The sequence below is a fragment of the Myotis myotis genome, unplaced genomic scaffold (genome assembly GCF_014108235.1).
Source record: "Myotis myotis isolate mMyoMyo1 unplaced genomic scaffold, mMyoMyo1.p scaffold_m19_p_3, whole genome shotgun sequence".
Lineage (NCBI taxonomy): Eukaryota > Metazoa > Chordata > Mammalia > Chiroptera > Vespertilionidae > Myotis > Myotis myotis.
Genome location: NW_023416335.1, coordinates 170,825,775 through 170,839,970, shown reverse-complemented (window position 1 = coordinate 170,839,970; position 14,196 = coordinate 170,825,775). Strand labels below are relative to the sequence as shown.

At 37.8% G+C, this 14,196-nt stretch overlaps 1 protein-coding gene across 1 annotated transcript in view; it reads left to right on the top strand.

Moving 5' to 3' along the window:
- Nucleotides 1-14,196, top strand: part of PDZRN4 (PDZ domain containing ring finger 4) — a 348,106-nt gene that overhangs the window by 314,631 nt on the left and 19,279 nt on the right. Inside the window, exons 6-7 of the mRNA XM_036301789.1 lie at nt 9,674-9,772; nt 13,146-13,208. Of these exons, the coding sequence (XP_036157682.1) occupies nt 9,674-9,772; nt 13,146-13,208 (162 nt within the window). The remainder of the gene's footprint in view (nt 1-9,673; nt 9,773-13,145; nt 13,209-14,196) is intronic.

The following is a 14,196-nucleotide window of genomic DNA, read 5'->3' as shown; positions in this document are numbered from 1 at the left end:
CTCTTTGGACACGTGGGGCTCATGGCCTGTGGCAACATGTAGAACCTACCAAATATGGTATAATGCATGAATTCAGAATCAGCTAGTTACCTACAATTAATCGCTGTGTGTTTACAAAGAGATTTGTGATTTTACACTGTGATATTAATTTTGAGATGTGGAATACCAGAATCTTTTAATAAGTAGTAATCTTGTGGATCAAGATTCTTACTGATCATCAGATGCTGGAACAGAGTACCATATTTTTAGATGATCATAGTAAGGCAGACAATATTATGGATTTTCTAACAAGAAAATAATTTAATTCATTATTTGATTATATTTTCAACCAATGTCTTAAGTATTGGGTATTAAATATAATAACATGAAACATTTCTTTCTTTGATCCACTTTCAGAACACAGATTTATTCTATGTAATGTTTTGTAATGTAGTGTCTGTGTGACTTTTACAATTAATCTGACCCACTATGAAGCAAATAGTATATTTACACTATTGTTCACACCAAAAAAGTCTATTGCATGTTAGTATATTGACCCAACATGAAGCATAATAAATGGAATGTTATTTGATAAATTTAGATTAATATCTCTATTGAATTTCAAAAAGTAGTTTTTGTTAACATGGCCCACATTCTTTCCTTTCATTAAATTTTAGCCCAAATTCACAATAACTATTCCTCCTAAACTCTGTGCCCTTTGGAGCAATCTTAATCCTGCCAAACCTAAATATACTCCTTCTTAGACTTATATTAGACTGCAACCCTTGTCTCTTCATTTTGCCTTTTTTGCTTCTTTGTCCCTACCCATATGTCCTACACCTCAAGGGGCAAGTAGTGTCTCAACTTCTCTGCCAAATATTTAACAGGGCTTCCAGTATTTCAAAAATGATGGCTGCCAATGACATTGTTACCCATTAAATAAAATAATGATAACCCTTACCAGCATAGCTTGGCACCCAATGTTGATATTTATAACCTAGTTCAGTCCGAGTTTACTAAATTCCCTTGAAGGTACTCTTGAGGATAATTTTTTAAATTGATTTTAGAGAAAGAGAGAAATGGAAAGAGAAACATTGATGTGTTGTCCCACTTATTTATGCATTCATTGGTTGATTTTTCCTATCTGTTCTGACCAGAGATCAAACCCCCAACCTTGGCATATCAAGACAATGCTCTAACCAACTGAGCTACCTGGCCAGGGTAGAGGATCATTTTGTGAATGTTTCAATTTTGCTGTTATTCTTCTGTAATGCTTATTTTGCCACCCGGAATACTTATGGATTGTCTATATAGATCCTTATATTTAGGTAAAGGATAGATATTTTACCTTTCTCAAGTAAATGCCTGCCTCTTCAAAATGATGGACTATTTTGTTGTTGTTGTTGTTTACTTTAAAACAGCATCCCAAAAGTAGACGGTATCTTCTTTAATGAAAACATAGCCAGCTCAAACGCATGACAATGAATGTCACCAAGAAGTGCAGTCATTGAATCAGGGACTTCCAAGGCACAAAGGCACACCCTGTCCTTTTGACCATTTACTTTGTGGAGAGCACATAGCTAATCTCAAAGAAATGCTGTTAACACTTTCTTTTGAAAAAGCTATTTTCAGTAATTCAAAGAAAAGACAATTTACAGATGCCAGGAGTGGAGATACAATAGCCAGCAGGACCAGGTGAAAAGCAGCACCATCAATATGGCAATAGATGTTTGAGCCTCTCAGAGAATGGACCGTATTTCCATGTAAAGGTTCAGTGTGCTATTTCTTCTTTTTAAGTTCACTGTGAAGGGTGAAAAGAATACCAAGAAATTTTTCAATTCAAGCCCTTCTCTCTTGGAGTCCTGTATTAATCACACTGTCTCCGTTTACATTACAGCAAACATTAGCTTCTCAACTTTGTTCTTGTCTCCAAGCATCTTACCACATAACATACTTCTACCAGGCTCTCTCATTTCAAGCAGTGATTTTGCCACCCCAACACACTCTTCTCCTGGAAGTCCTCCAACGCTCCATCCCAGGTGAGAATTAAAGAATAGTATAAGAACCAGTAAGATCATTGTGCTTCTGCTGAAGCCATATTTCCAAACTACAAATCAGGCTATATTTGGTTTACAATGACTCCTCTTTTACTTTTGCAAAAATTCCAAGTTACTTAACATGTGTGGTCATCCTTCCAGGGTAGGGCCCTTGTTTACCTCTCCAGTTTTATTTTTCACCATGCCATTTCATCTACCCAAATCTTACACCCTCAGCTTCATACTCATTACCTACTAAAGCTCCTCTATCGTAACATGCTGTTGCCTATCTCTGTCTTCTTTCATTGAGAGGTTCTCTGCTTGGAAATTTGGTTTTGATGAACACCACGGACAATTTTCTGATCTCTTCCAAGGCACTTTTATTAGGTTGTTCCAACAACCCCAACCTAAAGCTGATCACCATCTCTATTGGATTTCCTCCTAGCCACCCCATGTGAATTTATTAATGATTTGGGGGGAGGGGAGGGTTAATAGCAATGAAAATGATCTAACAAGACAAACTGATGACACAAGAGAAAGAGAAGGAATAATTCCATGAGAAAAACTCTTGAAAAATAAAAAAGGAATAATAAAGCATGAGGGGAGGCATTGCCTTGTGAAAGAATTGGGTGTCTTTCTTTTATTATAATAGAGGGATAAACAGCGAGGTGGTTACAGATGAATTTAGATTGCTACTTTGAGTGGAGGGAAGGTGCAGTTGGTTCAATTTCATCACTTTTTTTTCTCCATGGAGCATGGAACAGGATGATCACCTAAGAGTGAAGAGAGAGAAGGCATGGTAGCAGAGAAAAGGGGTGTTAAATATCAGTCTGGGAGAATAGGAAGTTGAGGTGGTAATTATCTACCAGTGTCCAATGAACTATGAGGTGAGGTTGTCAATGAGAGTGGGCAAGGTCTGTTGGACATTTGAGAAAAGAGGTACAACTAGACAAGTGATGAGTTTACAGTGGTAACACATTTACAGTGGAAGCATCAGTGTGATAAGCGTGGTTGTGTGTTTTTCTCCAGGACTACACAGCTGCTCAGGTAGGAATACAGGAAGGGAATCATTGGACTTAACTGTGATTGACTGGCCCTTCACTCAGTGATACTGTAGACTCAGAAAATAAGGGAGTTGTGAATGTTTATAACAGATTATTATGACTAACTGAGGATTCCATGCTGGGCAAGGAGAGAGGAGAAGGCCTAATGGAATTGCTGATAGTGAAAATTAGAAGGGTCATTAGGTTCCAGGTCTAATGGAAGAGCAAAGAGTGGGAATGCAAGAGTACCTGAGCTGATCAGACAGTGGAGTGTTTAAAGTGGATGTTTTAGAAGTGAAGCAATTGTGGAAATGACATTTTAGAAATAGTCTATTCTGCACATTGCTTATGGCATGTTGAACTATTTTGATGGAGCTAACGTATAAATCACAAAATCTGGCCACAAATGACTGGATATTTAGCAATGCCATTAGTAAGCTAACAAATGATCATTTTAATGTTTGTTCAAAACTCAGCAGTCAATGCCATGACCAGTGTGGCTCAGTTGGTTAGGCATTATCCTGTACAGTGAAAGATCGTCAGTTTTATTCCCAGTCAAGGCACATGCCCGGGTTGCAGGCTCAGTCCCCAGTGGGGGACATGCAGGAGGCAGCTGATCAATGTTTCCTGTCACATCGATGTTCCTTTCTCTCTCCCTCTTTTCCCCCCTCTCTCTAAAAAATCCATGAAAAAAATTCTTAAAAAACAAACAAACAAAAACTCAGAAGCCAAATATGAAAACTGTATTTCTGGATTCCTACAAAGGTAAATCACATGATCCTAATATCTAAAATCAACTTCAATTTTCTCAAAAGATACATAATCAAAATAGAAAAAAATAACCTATCTGAAGATATAAACAAAAGTATTTCCCTTGTTGCCTCCCATGCTTTTGTTCTTTGATTTAGAGCAGGACTGGGAGAAAGCCCATTAAGGGACAATTGGTCTGATTCTCTAGTTGGCACTGAAGAAGTAACAATACAAAACTCGCGTACCATCTCTCACACTCACCAAATTCTCTGTCCCTGGCCCAGAACTCATGACATCCATTATTGATATTTATTTTTTGTTAAAGTATAAAATTCATTCAAAATGAATAATGTATGGCTTCCTACGGCAATGCGGAGCCCATAGTGAGAAGCAGACACCTATGTCTAGAAAAATGTGTCAGTATTATTTCCCAAAGAATCCAGAAGGTGTCTAAGAGTAGGTATTTGAGAATTAAACACTACCCACATTTCACCACAAAATAATTGAAAAAGAAATGATTGAATTAGGGGCTGGGTTAGGGATGTGAGTGTTCGTCACATTGTTTTTGCTTTCACCCTAATGTCTCTATGAAACGTGACTTAGCTACTAGTTGCAGCTACTTGTTATGAATGTTTGGAGTTGGGCTATATGGCCTGAAGTGTTGTAATAGCAATTTGGGTACTCTAGGACTTTTATTATTTACTCTCACTAAGTATTATACCTGGTTTTCATTATCCAGGAGATAATGACATTGAAGCAATATTTTCACAGCAGAGCAGCAATTTTCAACCGGTATACCAAAAAAATTTTCAAATATGCAATACCTAACTATTTAGTCAGGGGCACTGACCTCTTTTCCCTTAGACTATCAATTTAAAAAATGACAATAGGCAACATAACAATAGTCTTCCAGTGTGAATGAATCAAAATTATACCTGTTTTTTAAATTGCCAGGTAGGGAAATTATATATATATATATGGTGTGCCATAGAATTTTAGTAATTAGTTTATGTCATGAGATGAAAAAGGTTGAAAATTGCTGCAGTAGGCTTCTCTTACCTATGGTTAAAATTTTCATATTTTCCACTTTCTTTTTTAAATAAATATTTTGTTGAAATATCTAAGTATGGCTTTTTTCCTAGTTACTAATCAACATACAAAATGTAAGCCCTAGCCGGTTTGGCTTAGTGGATAGAGCATCTATCTGTGGACTGAAGGGTCCCAGGTTCAATTCCAGTCAAGGGTATATACCTGGGTTGAGGCCTGATCCCCAATAGGGGGCATGCAGGAGGCAGCCAATTAATGATTCTCTCTTATCATTGGTGTTTCTATCTCTCTCTCCCTCTCGCTTCCTCTCTGAAATCAATAAAACTATATTTTAAAAAAATACAAAATGAGCCTTAGCCGGTTTGACTCAGTGGATGGAGTGTTGGCCTGGGGACTGAAGGGTCCCGGGTTCGATTCCAGTCAAGGGCACATGCCCCGGGGTTGTGGGCTCGATCCCCAGTTGGGGACATGCAGGAGGCAGCTGATCAATGATTCTCTCTCATCATCGATGTTTCTATCTCTCTCTCCCTTCCTCTCTGAAATCAATAAAAATATCTTTAAAAAATGCAAAATGTAAGACAATGATTAATAGTTAACTTGTATAGTAGTCCATATGCTGTCTGATAAATAAAAAGCAGCAAAACAAATGAAATAAAAAGGAAGGTGTGGACGCAATAGCCGTCTCCATGATTGTCAGTTAACGTCAGTGACCATCGTGTCTATCTCTGGCTCTTCTCCAGACTTGAGTAGTTCCGGCAGCCTCTGAATTTTCTCATTCAGGGGAAACCTCTGTGTCACAGACCTCTGGGCTCTTTGGAGTTTAGAAACAATTTGCTTCAAGAGCCATGACAGGCAGCTGCAAGCCTCAGTTCTTCCTCCAACAGGAAAGTCCTATCTAGAAAGCAAAAGCAAGCGTCATGGTTTTTTTCTTTTTAAGTTCCTACTTTCTCCCTAGATCCAATTATAAAAAATAGATACATTTCCCAGCACTGTCGTCTAACGGATTGATGTAAAATCCCCCCTCTTGTCATTCTAAGATTAGAAGGATGATTCACAGCAAGCTTTTCTAACTTCAATCTCAGGCTCCACCCTCAACCTCCACATAATCAATTTCTCACAGGATTAGATACCATGATTTGATTTTTTAAAGGGACTTTGTACATATTCCCAGAACATAGCATCTTAAAGCACACGGAAGCCAAAATGAATGTAGCTTCCCCAGACCTGTGAAGTGCTTCTTCCACCGCAGCCACAAATGACTTATGGATGGGGAGCATCGGCTCGGCTTTGATTTGTATACGCCCCTGGATCGTCTCCGTGCAGAAAATGTGCAGAAGGTAGCATTTCACTTTTATGTCTTTCATCAAACAGCTTCCCTGTGACGGGGGAAAGGTAGGGGCGTTGTTAGGGAAAGCATCCTCGATTACCGGAGGTTGTTTCTTCAGGAATCAGAGTCTGGGTGCACTGTGAGGGGAATGCTAAATGCAACCCGTGCCCGAGCATTCCTTTCAGAGAATCCGGCTTGACCAAGCCACCCTTGCCTCCTGCAAACAACATGCTCTCCAGGTAGCTGCGTGTTAGTTATTTTGTCATACAATTAAAGGAACTTTGATTCTAAAGCGTATGCATCTGGGTACTAATATGAAATGTGTAGTGTCTGAGGCATTCTCAACCAGAGAAAGAAATGCAGGCCCACACTTGGGACTGGTGTACGGTGGTGGTTTGTGGCATCCAGGGAATCGCACTTGAGTTTCCTTCAGAGCCTGAAATCGAGACACCAAAAAGTTCATCTTTTGAATTAAAGCTTGGTATTTTCAGTCTTTATTAGTATGTATTGACCTCTGGATGGCCCACATTTTAAGTAATTTTAATGATGATCCCTTTAAGAAATATGGACTTATCAATTATCTTTATGACTCAAGAGCTACTTTAAGAGAATGAAAGATCATACCAAACCCCAGATATTTTTAGCAGACAGGTAATCGTGGTGGCACACCTGAAACACTACTGGCTACCTAGACAGGCAGGCAGTCCTTAAGAACTTCAGGGAGATCAAATTAATTCTGAGGGTGCTAAGTGTTTATAAAAGTAGATGTTGAAAACAAAGGTGCTGTAGGGAACACTGAGACCTGTTTCACCCATTCGCTTAGGTCCAATATGACGACAATATTGAAAAGTTGTTTTGACCTCAGGATCTTAGTCTTCTTTCCCCTGTGATTCTTGGGTAAATGCTTTTATCTGTGGTAAAAAGGGTAGATTCTGCCCTTTTAATTTTTTTAAATATTTTATTATTGATTTCAGAGAGGACCGAAGAGGGAGACATAGATAGAAACACCAGAGATGAGAGAGAATCATTGATCGGCTGCCTCCTGCACACCCCACACTGGGGATTGAGCCCACAACCCAGGCATGTGCCCTGACCTGGAAATCAAGCCGTGACCTCCTGGTTCATAGGTCAGCGTTCAACCACTGAGCAACACCAGCTGGGCAGCCCTTTTTATTTTAATGTATAGGTTCCATTTTATTGGAAAGTATTTTGATATGCATCTTCTAAACAGTCATGAAGCCAGGGCACACCACTGAGCACGTGGAGAACACACTCAGGAAAGGAATGCTCCCCTGGGAAACAACTTCCCACTGGGAAGGGACTTTCTCCTGTGCTGTTGGCAGGACATTAAAAGTCAATGCATTTCAGCTTTTAACGAAGGCTCTTCATTTGCTTGAATTTAAAGGTCCCAATCTCAGTTCTTTATGGGTGTTTAGATTTCCTTGTAGGCCTCTTAGGAATCACAAGCTTCTTTACTCCTCAACTGTGTACTTCATTGCTGTAATTGGAGCTCTTTTGTTGTGGTAATTCCTTCCTAATGTCCCAGTTTTAGTCAAGTAGTCTTGCCCTCTGGAGGCATTAATTATTGCCAGTTGTGCAAATATCCTTGCTCGGTTTTACTTTTTGCTTCTGGTGCCAAATCATATCACTTTTCCCCCCAATTCTTCCTTTAGGTGAAAAGATTTTTCATCTTTTTTTCTTTACTGTTCAGCATACACCATGCCCTTTTTAATCATTGTAATGTGATTTAGAGTATATTTGCCCACCAGTTAGAAAGTCAGCATTCATTGTTTTATGTAATTCACCAATTTGAAGTGCATGTCTCAAGATAGGAGATTGCCATTTTATTTGATTTCATATTAGCTGTGAAATTATTGGTCACTGGAGCTTATGATAGTTTACCCTTGCTAAGGATTTACCTGTGGTTTATAGCATGTCATTAAAATAAATGATTATTATTCAAAGACAAAGACTTCACTGAAATGCAAAATTGAAAGGGAAGCTACTTCAAATGTAACGAAGAATATACTGGGAAGTATCCTCTTGTTTAAAATAAAGTGAGTTTTTCTTTATTTAGGCCTGGTAGTTATTTCAGATTATAGACAGTTAGGTGGATTATTTATTAATAATTAATACCAATCTTTGAAATATTTTCATACACACACACACACACACACACACACACACACACACAATCAACCTTCAATTAAGAGGCAATACTGCGCTTGCGGGTGTGGCTCAGTTGGTTGGGTAGGGGGCGTGCAGGAAGCAGCTGATCCATGTTTTGCTCTCACATGGATGTTTCTCCCTCTCTCTCTCCCTCTTCCTTTTCCTCTCTCTAAAAATCAATAAAAAATATTATTTTAAAAAAGAGGAAAGATGACTTAATTATTATTTCACAGAAAGTTACAAGCATTTAGGACAGATTTTGAAATAAAAGCAATCACCCTTCAACCAGTGTCCGCCCTCAGTGCATCCCTGCTGTAGACAATGGAGAAGGAGCAGTAAGCAAGACAGGCACGTTTGCAGTTCCCACGGGGCCCGAGTTCTAGAAATGTAATTCCAGATGCCAGTTTCTATGTAAATGTACTTTGTTCTTTCTCATCGGGTGATTTACTAAAGGGCCTTATATTCTCCATCCAACTGGAACAGGTGCTCCAGGATGAGAGTTCCAATTTGTGTTTTAGTCCTTGGAATTATGCAATTTATCCTAAAGTCATCTGCTGCCGAGAGTAGTACAAGTCTATTTCATGATATAAAACTGAAATACACTGAAATTTATTATTATTTTGCTGAACATAAATCAGGAAATAGATTCAATATACATTACCTAAGGACTGACTTTCTAAGCCTCTTAGCCATGTGTTTCAGTAAAGGTGTTTCCTTGTTCATTTACTGCTGCGTTTTGAATCATTGCCTCTGCCCACATGACTGTTGATAGGTCTCTCCCTTCAGTCTGGATGAACCCATTTCATCTCAGGGGCGAGAACTTCTACCAAATAATAGAAACCTTGACCTAAGCCACACAAAATACTTGCTTATTATCTTATTGGATAGAACTCAAAAGAAGAATTAATGTAGAATCTAATATAGTCTTTTTTATTTGAACTGTTTTTTATTAAAATACAAATAAAGACACAGTGACTCTCAATATTTTAATGAACATTTTGCCATCTACTTGGACATTCTCAAATATGTTATTGATTCCATCATATTAATGTATGCACATTTACTTATACTTCATTGTGTGATTTCTAAGGAGTTTTAAGCTTATGATTTCATGCAAAAAATGCACATTTCCAACTATACAATGACATTGGAAACGTTGGCTTAAATATAGAGAAATGAACATTGAAGGTCTATTTTGATGATTTTGGTAACAACTTAATTTCAGAAGTTGGGCAATCATTATGAAAACAGCCCAGGGAAACTCCGTTCTGCTGTGGGATTCCTCTCTGAGATAAATGTCGCTGTGCGTGCGTTTTTCTCAGGAGGTCGAGTTGTGTCGTGTTAGCAGTCAAGAGAAGCTGGGCCTGACAGTCTGTTACCGCACGGATGATGAAGAAGACACCGGCATTTATGTCAGCGAGGTAAGAGAGGCCGTGGAGCGAGGTCAGAGGAGGGAGGCTGTGAGGAATGGTGTAAAGTGACTCACCATGAGAAAATCCTTGGGCGGCTTGAATGTGAAGAATTGGCCATGTTCCAACACTTGTCACTTTCAATTAGGAAAGTAAATGATGTTGCCCAAGTAATGTAATTATTATCAGCTTGTTTAATGCAGATCTTTCACCACAGAATCCCAGTAAGGGAAAAAAGCAAAAATAGTAACATTGTCTAAATTTGAATAAATGCCCATAAGTATGCAGGAAGTCAAGCAAAGTTTTTGATCAGCAAACATTTGTCCTTCCATTCCACTGTGTCTTCTATCAGTGCTCTTAACAATAGCATTGACTAATTGTTCTAAATCTAATATTCACAACAATCACATATTTTACTCTGCTGACAGCATTAATAAATTTGAATATTCAAGGCATGCATCTATTAGTTTGTTTTATGCAACCCCATAATTACTCTTTAAAAAATGAGGTACTTGAATGTGAAACACCCTTCGTGTTAATTACTTTGAAAAATTGTGAAGCAAAATTTATTATTATAGGTGATTTTTTTTAACTCCCAAAAGAATCATTTTATGAGAAGTGGTAAGGTATGATTTTTGTAATTATATATACTTAAGATTAAAAATCACCTCTTTATGTAAATATATGTATATATGCATATGTACATGTATATATTATCTAAATCCTCCATATATGCATGTATAAATAAATGTACATGTGCGTATATGTATGTGTGTGTGTGTATATATATATGCAGAAAGTAGACTAGATACTAATTGCTATTCCAAGTTTTCTTGGCCATGATCTTGAAAACATTTCCTGACATACTGAGCTTCAGCTTCTTCAGCTAGAAACTTAGTACAACAATGCTTATCTCATTGTTTCTAAAGAGATGTTTAGACAATGTAAAGGATAATGTAATTAATGCACTTAGAAAACTATACAGCTCTATAAATGTAAATGCTACTCTTTATCACTTTACCAAAGAATGTACTGACTGGCCAGAGAAAGACAAATATCACATGATCTCATTTATATGTGGAATCTAATGAGCAAGATAAACTAATAAAAAAAATAGACCCAAAGACATTGAAGCACGCAACAGACTGATGAATCTCAGAGAGGCGGGGAGAGATTAACCAAAGAACTTATATGCATATATGCATAACCCATGGACACAGACAATAGTGTGGTGCAGGCCTGGGGAGGGAGCAAAGAGGGAAAAGGAAGAGGACATCTGTAAACTTTCAACATTAAAGATAATTTTTTTAAAAAAGAATTTACTGACTGGCTCTTGCAATGGAAAAATCTATAGCAAATATCTAGTTTATATGCATCTTTTTAATGTACAGCTATGATAATCCCTGCAATTATGGTGAGCAAGTATAAGGAAAACACCTGCAGGATTCTCTTTTGTAATATGTATAGAGGGACAAATGTAGAAGTTTAATATTAGTTTAATAACAGTTCTGAGGACAAAGTTTTAGATTGTGAATGGCTTCTAAACAGGTTACAATTGATTAATCACCCCTCACTTCCTCCTAGTAAGTCTCTGTTTACTATTTAAATATGTCAGCTTTAGAACTTTATTTTCCAGGGGTAGTAAACAAGCCACAGGAACTGAACACATGTATTGGAAGAAATGTTTTTCTTATACCTCTTGCATGTTTTTGATTGATCACTTAAGACTCATTTATTAGGTGGCACCACCTAATAAACAAGTAATATCTAACATCTGGATAGGATGGATCAACCTCATGCAACACTTGAAATAGGTTGCTAAAACAACAACAACAACAACAACAACAACAAAAACTTTGATGAAATAAGCTCAAATAAATGGTTATTTGAAGCCATCGTGTGAAATGTGATAGGTGGAATTATCCCCAGTAAACTGTAAGTCAACACTTAAGTTTGATGTGTTAAAATATTGATAAAATCTTAAGTGCCCTAAATATCTATTTATTCTAAAACATTTTAGTTAATATATTTCACCCTATATTTAGTGTCTAGTAATAATCTACATGGGTAGGACTTTTTAATTTTGAAGCAACATAGATTATAAATTTCTTTATAAATTAATGTGCTCATGAGACAGAAATCCTTTAAAAAGTATAGACTTAACAGTATAGCTGTCAGCTTTTCTAAGACAGTGAAGGCAGGATTTAAAAATCACCCTAGTAGAAAGTAAATTTTCTTGGTCCAGAGAATCCGAAGTATTAGAATCAGCTGAAGACCATGTCTGACAGTTGGGCTACAGAAATGAGTGAATGGATATAAAAAAGGAAGAACAGATAAAGGAAGGCAGGCGGGAAGAAAGAGAGGGAGGGAAGGAAAAAATGGTCTTCAAATCAAGGTTTCTCTAGTCTTTTTAATTGTATTATTATTAATTCTAAAGCAGTTGATTTACATTTTTAGAATCAACGATTTTTTTCCGTATAATTTTTTTATTGTTTACACTATCACAGATGTCCTCCATTTTCCCCTCCTTTTACCCATGTCCACCCAGCCCCTGCCCACCCTCCCTTAGGCTATCACCACACTGTTGTCTATGTCCATGGGCTATGGATGTATGTTTTTTGGCTAATCTCTTCATCTTGTTTCAGCCAGTATCCTCCAATCTCCTTCCCTCTGACCTCTGTCAGTCTGTTCCATATATCCATGCCTCTGTTTCTATTTTGTTCACCAGTTTATTTTGGTCATTAGATTCCAGATATATTTATTTTTCTCTGGCTGGCTTACTTCACTTAGCATGATAATCTCCAGGTCTATCCATGCTGTTGAAAAGGTAAGAGTACAATGAGATATCACCTCACACCTGTCAGAATGGCTACCATCAATAAATCAACACACAACAAGTGCTGGCGAGGTTTCAGAGAAAAGGGAATCTTCATTTGCACTATTGGTGGGAATGCAGACTGGTACAGCCACTGTGGAAACAGTATGAAGTTTCCTCAAAAAATTAAAAGTGGAACCACCTTTTGACCCAGCAATCCCACTTCTGGGAATATATCCTAAGAATCCTGAAACACCAATCAGAAATAATATATGCACCCCTATGTTCATAGCAGCGTTCTTTACAATAGCCAATATCTGGAAACAGCCCAAGTGCCCAGCAGTAGAGGAGTGAGTGGATAAAAAAGCTGGGATACATTTATTTACACCATGAAATACTATGTGGCTGTAAAACCAGTAATTTTTTTCACAGAGAAAAATTTGATATGCACTCTATAAATCAAGAGAATCATGAACCAGGTTTTTAGAAATATTTTTTAAAACCATAATTTTAAATTTTGGGGGGAGAAATTGCAGATCCGGTTGAAGATGTATGTCCTCTCTGTTGCAGGTAGATCCAAATAGCATTGCTGCCAAAGATGGCCGGATTCGAGAAGGGGATCGTATTTTGCAAGTATGTGGTGTGGTTATTTCCTTCAGTTTCCTACAATTCTTTTTGTTTGTTTTATGTTGTCGTTTTTTTGTTGTTATTAATCCTTACCCAAGGATATTTTTTCCATTGCTTTTTAGAGAGTATCAGCAGGGAGGGAGGCATGGAAGGAGAGAGAGAGAAAAAAACATTGATGTGAGAGAGACACATGGACGGGTTGCCTTCCCCATGCACCCGGCCAGGGACAGAGACAAACATGCAACCCAGGTATGACCAGGAATAGAGCCCAAGATCCTTTGGTGCAAGGGCTGACATTCTAACCACTGAGCACACCTGCCAGGGCATGTGTCCAACATAAAATCTTAGAGAAAAGGAGTTGATTTTGCTTTGGGTAGTGACATCTACAAAATAAAGTGGTATAACTTTTCCAGTGAGGATAGTGCCATTTATTAAAAATTATTAGCTAATAATTAGTGATGAGGGTGCCCTCTCTGAACTCAGATAATTTAACTCCAACTTCCAGCTTCACACTTACTTGGGCACATTACTTACTCTCTTGTAAGCCTGTTTCCACATCTTAAAAAACTATAATGATAAAACATTGCTGCAAAGGTTAGATGTGATCATGCATGTGATATTCTTAGCACAGTGCATGGTGAGGAATCAGCATTCATTGCTGTTATTACTAGCAGCAGCAGCGGTTATTGCTACCTTTTCCAGAATAATTTAGGTGAGAAATCCCAATGTTCCATTACTATATGAAAGCCTAGAAGGCTAGAAGTTTTAACTATTTACTGATAAGTTGTTCAAGTCAGGTGGAGGAAATATGCTTTCTTCTCTACATGAAAACATAGAAACATTACATTTCAGCTGAATGAGAGAAGAGGTCAGCAGGTCATAGGGGGGCTGCAGAACTGGAAAAGTTCGGGGCCAAATCAGGGATAACCTTGAGAGCCAGTTTCTGTCCTAACTTTGCCTGGACCCACTCTGTCCCTCCTGAATCCTTTCCCAG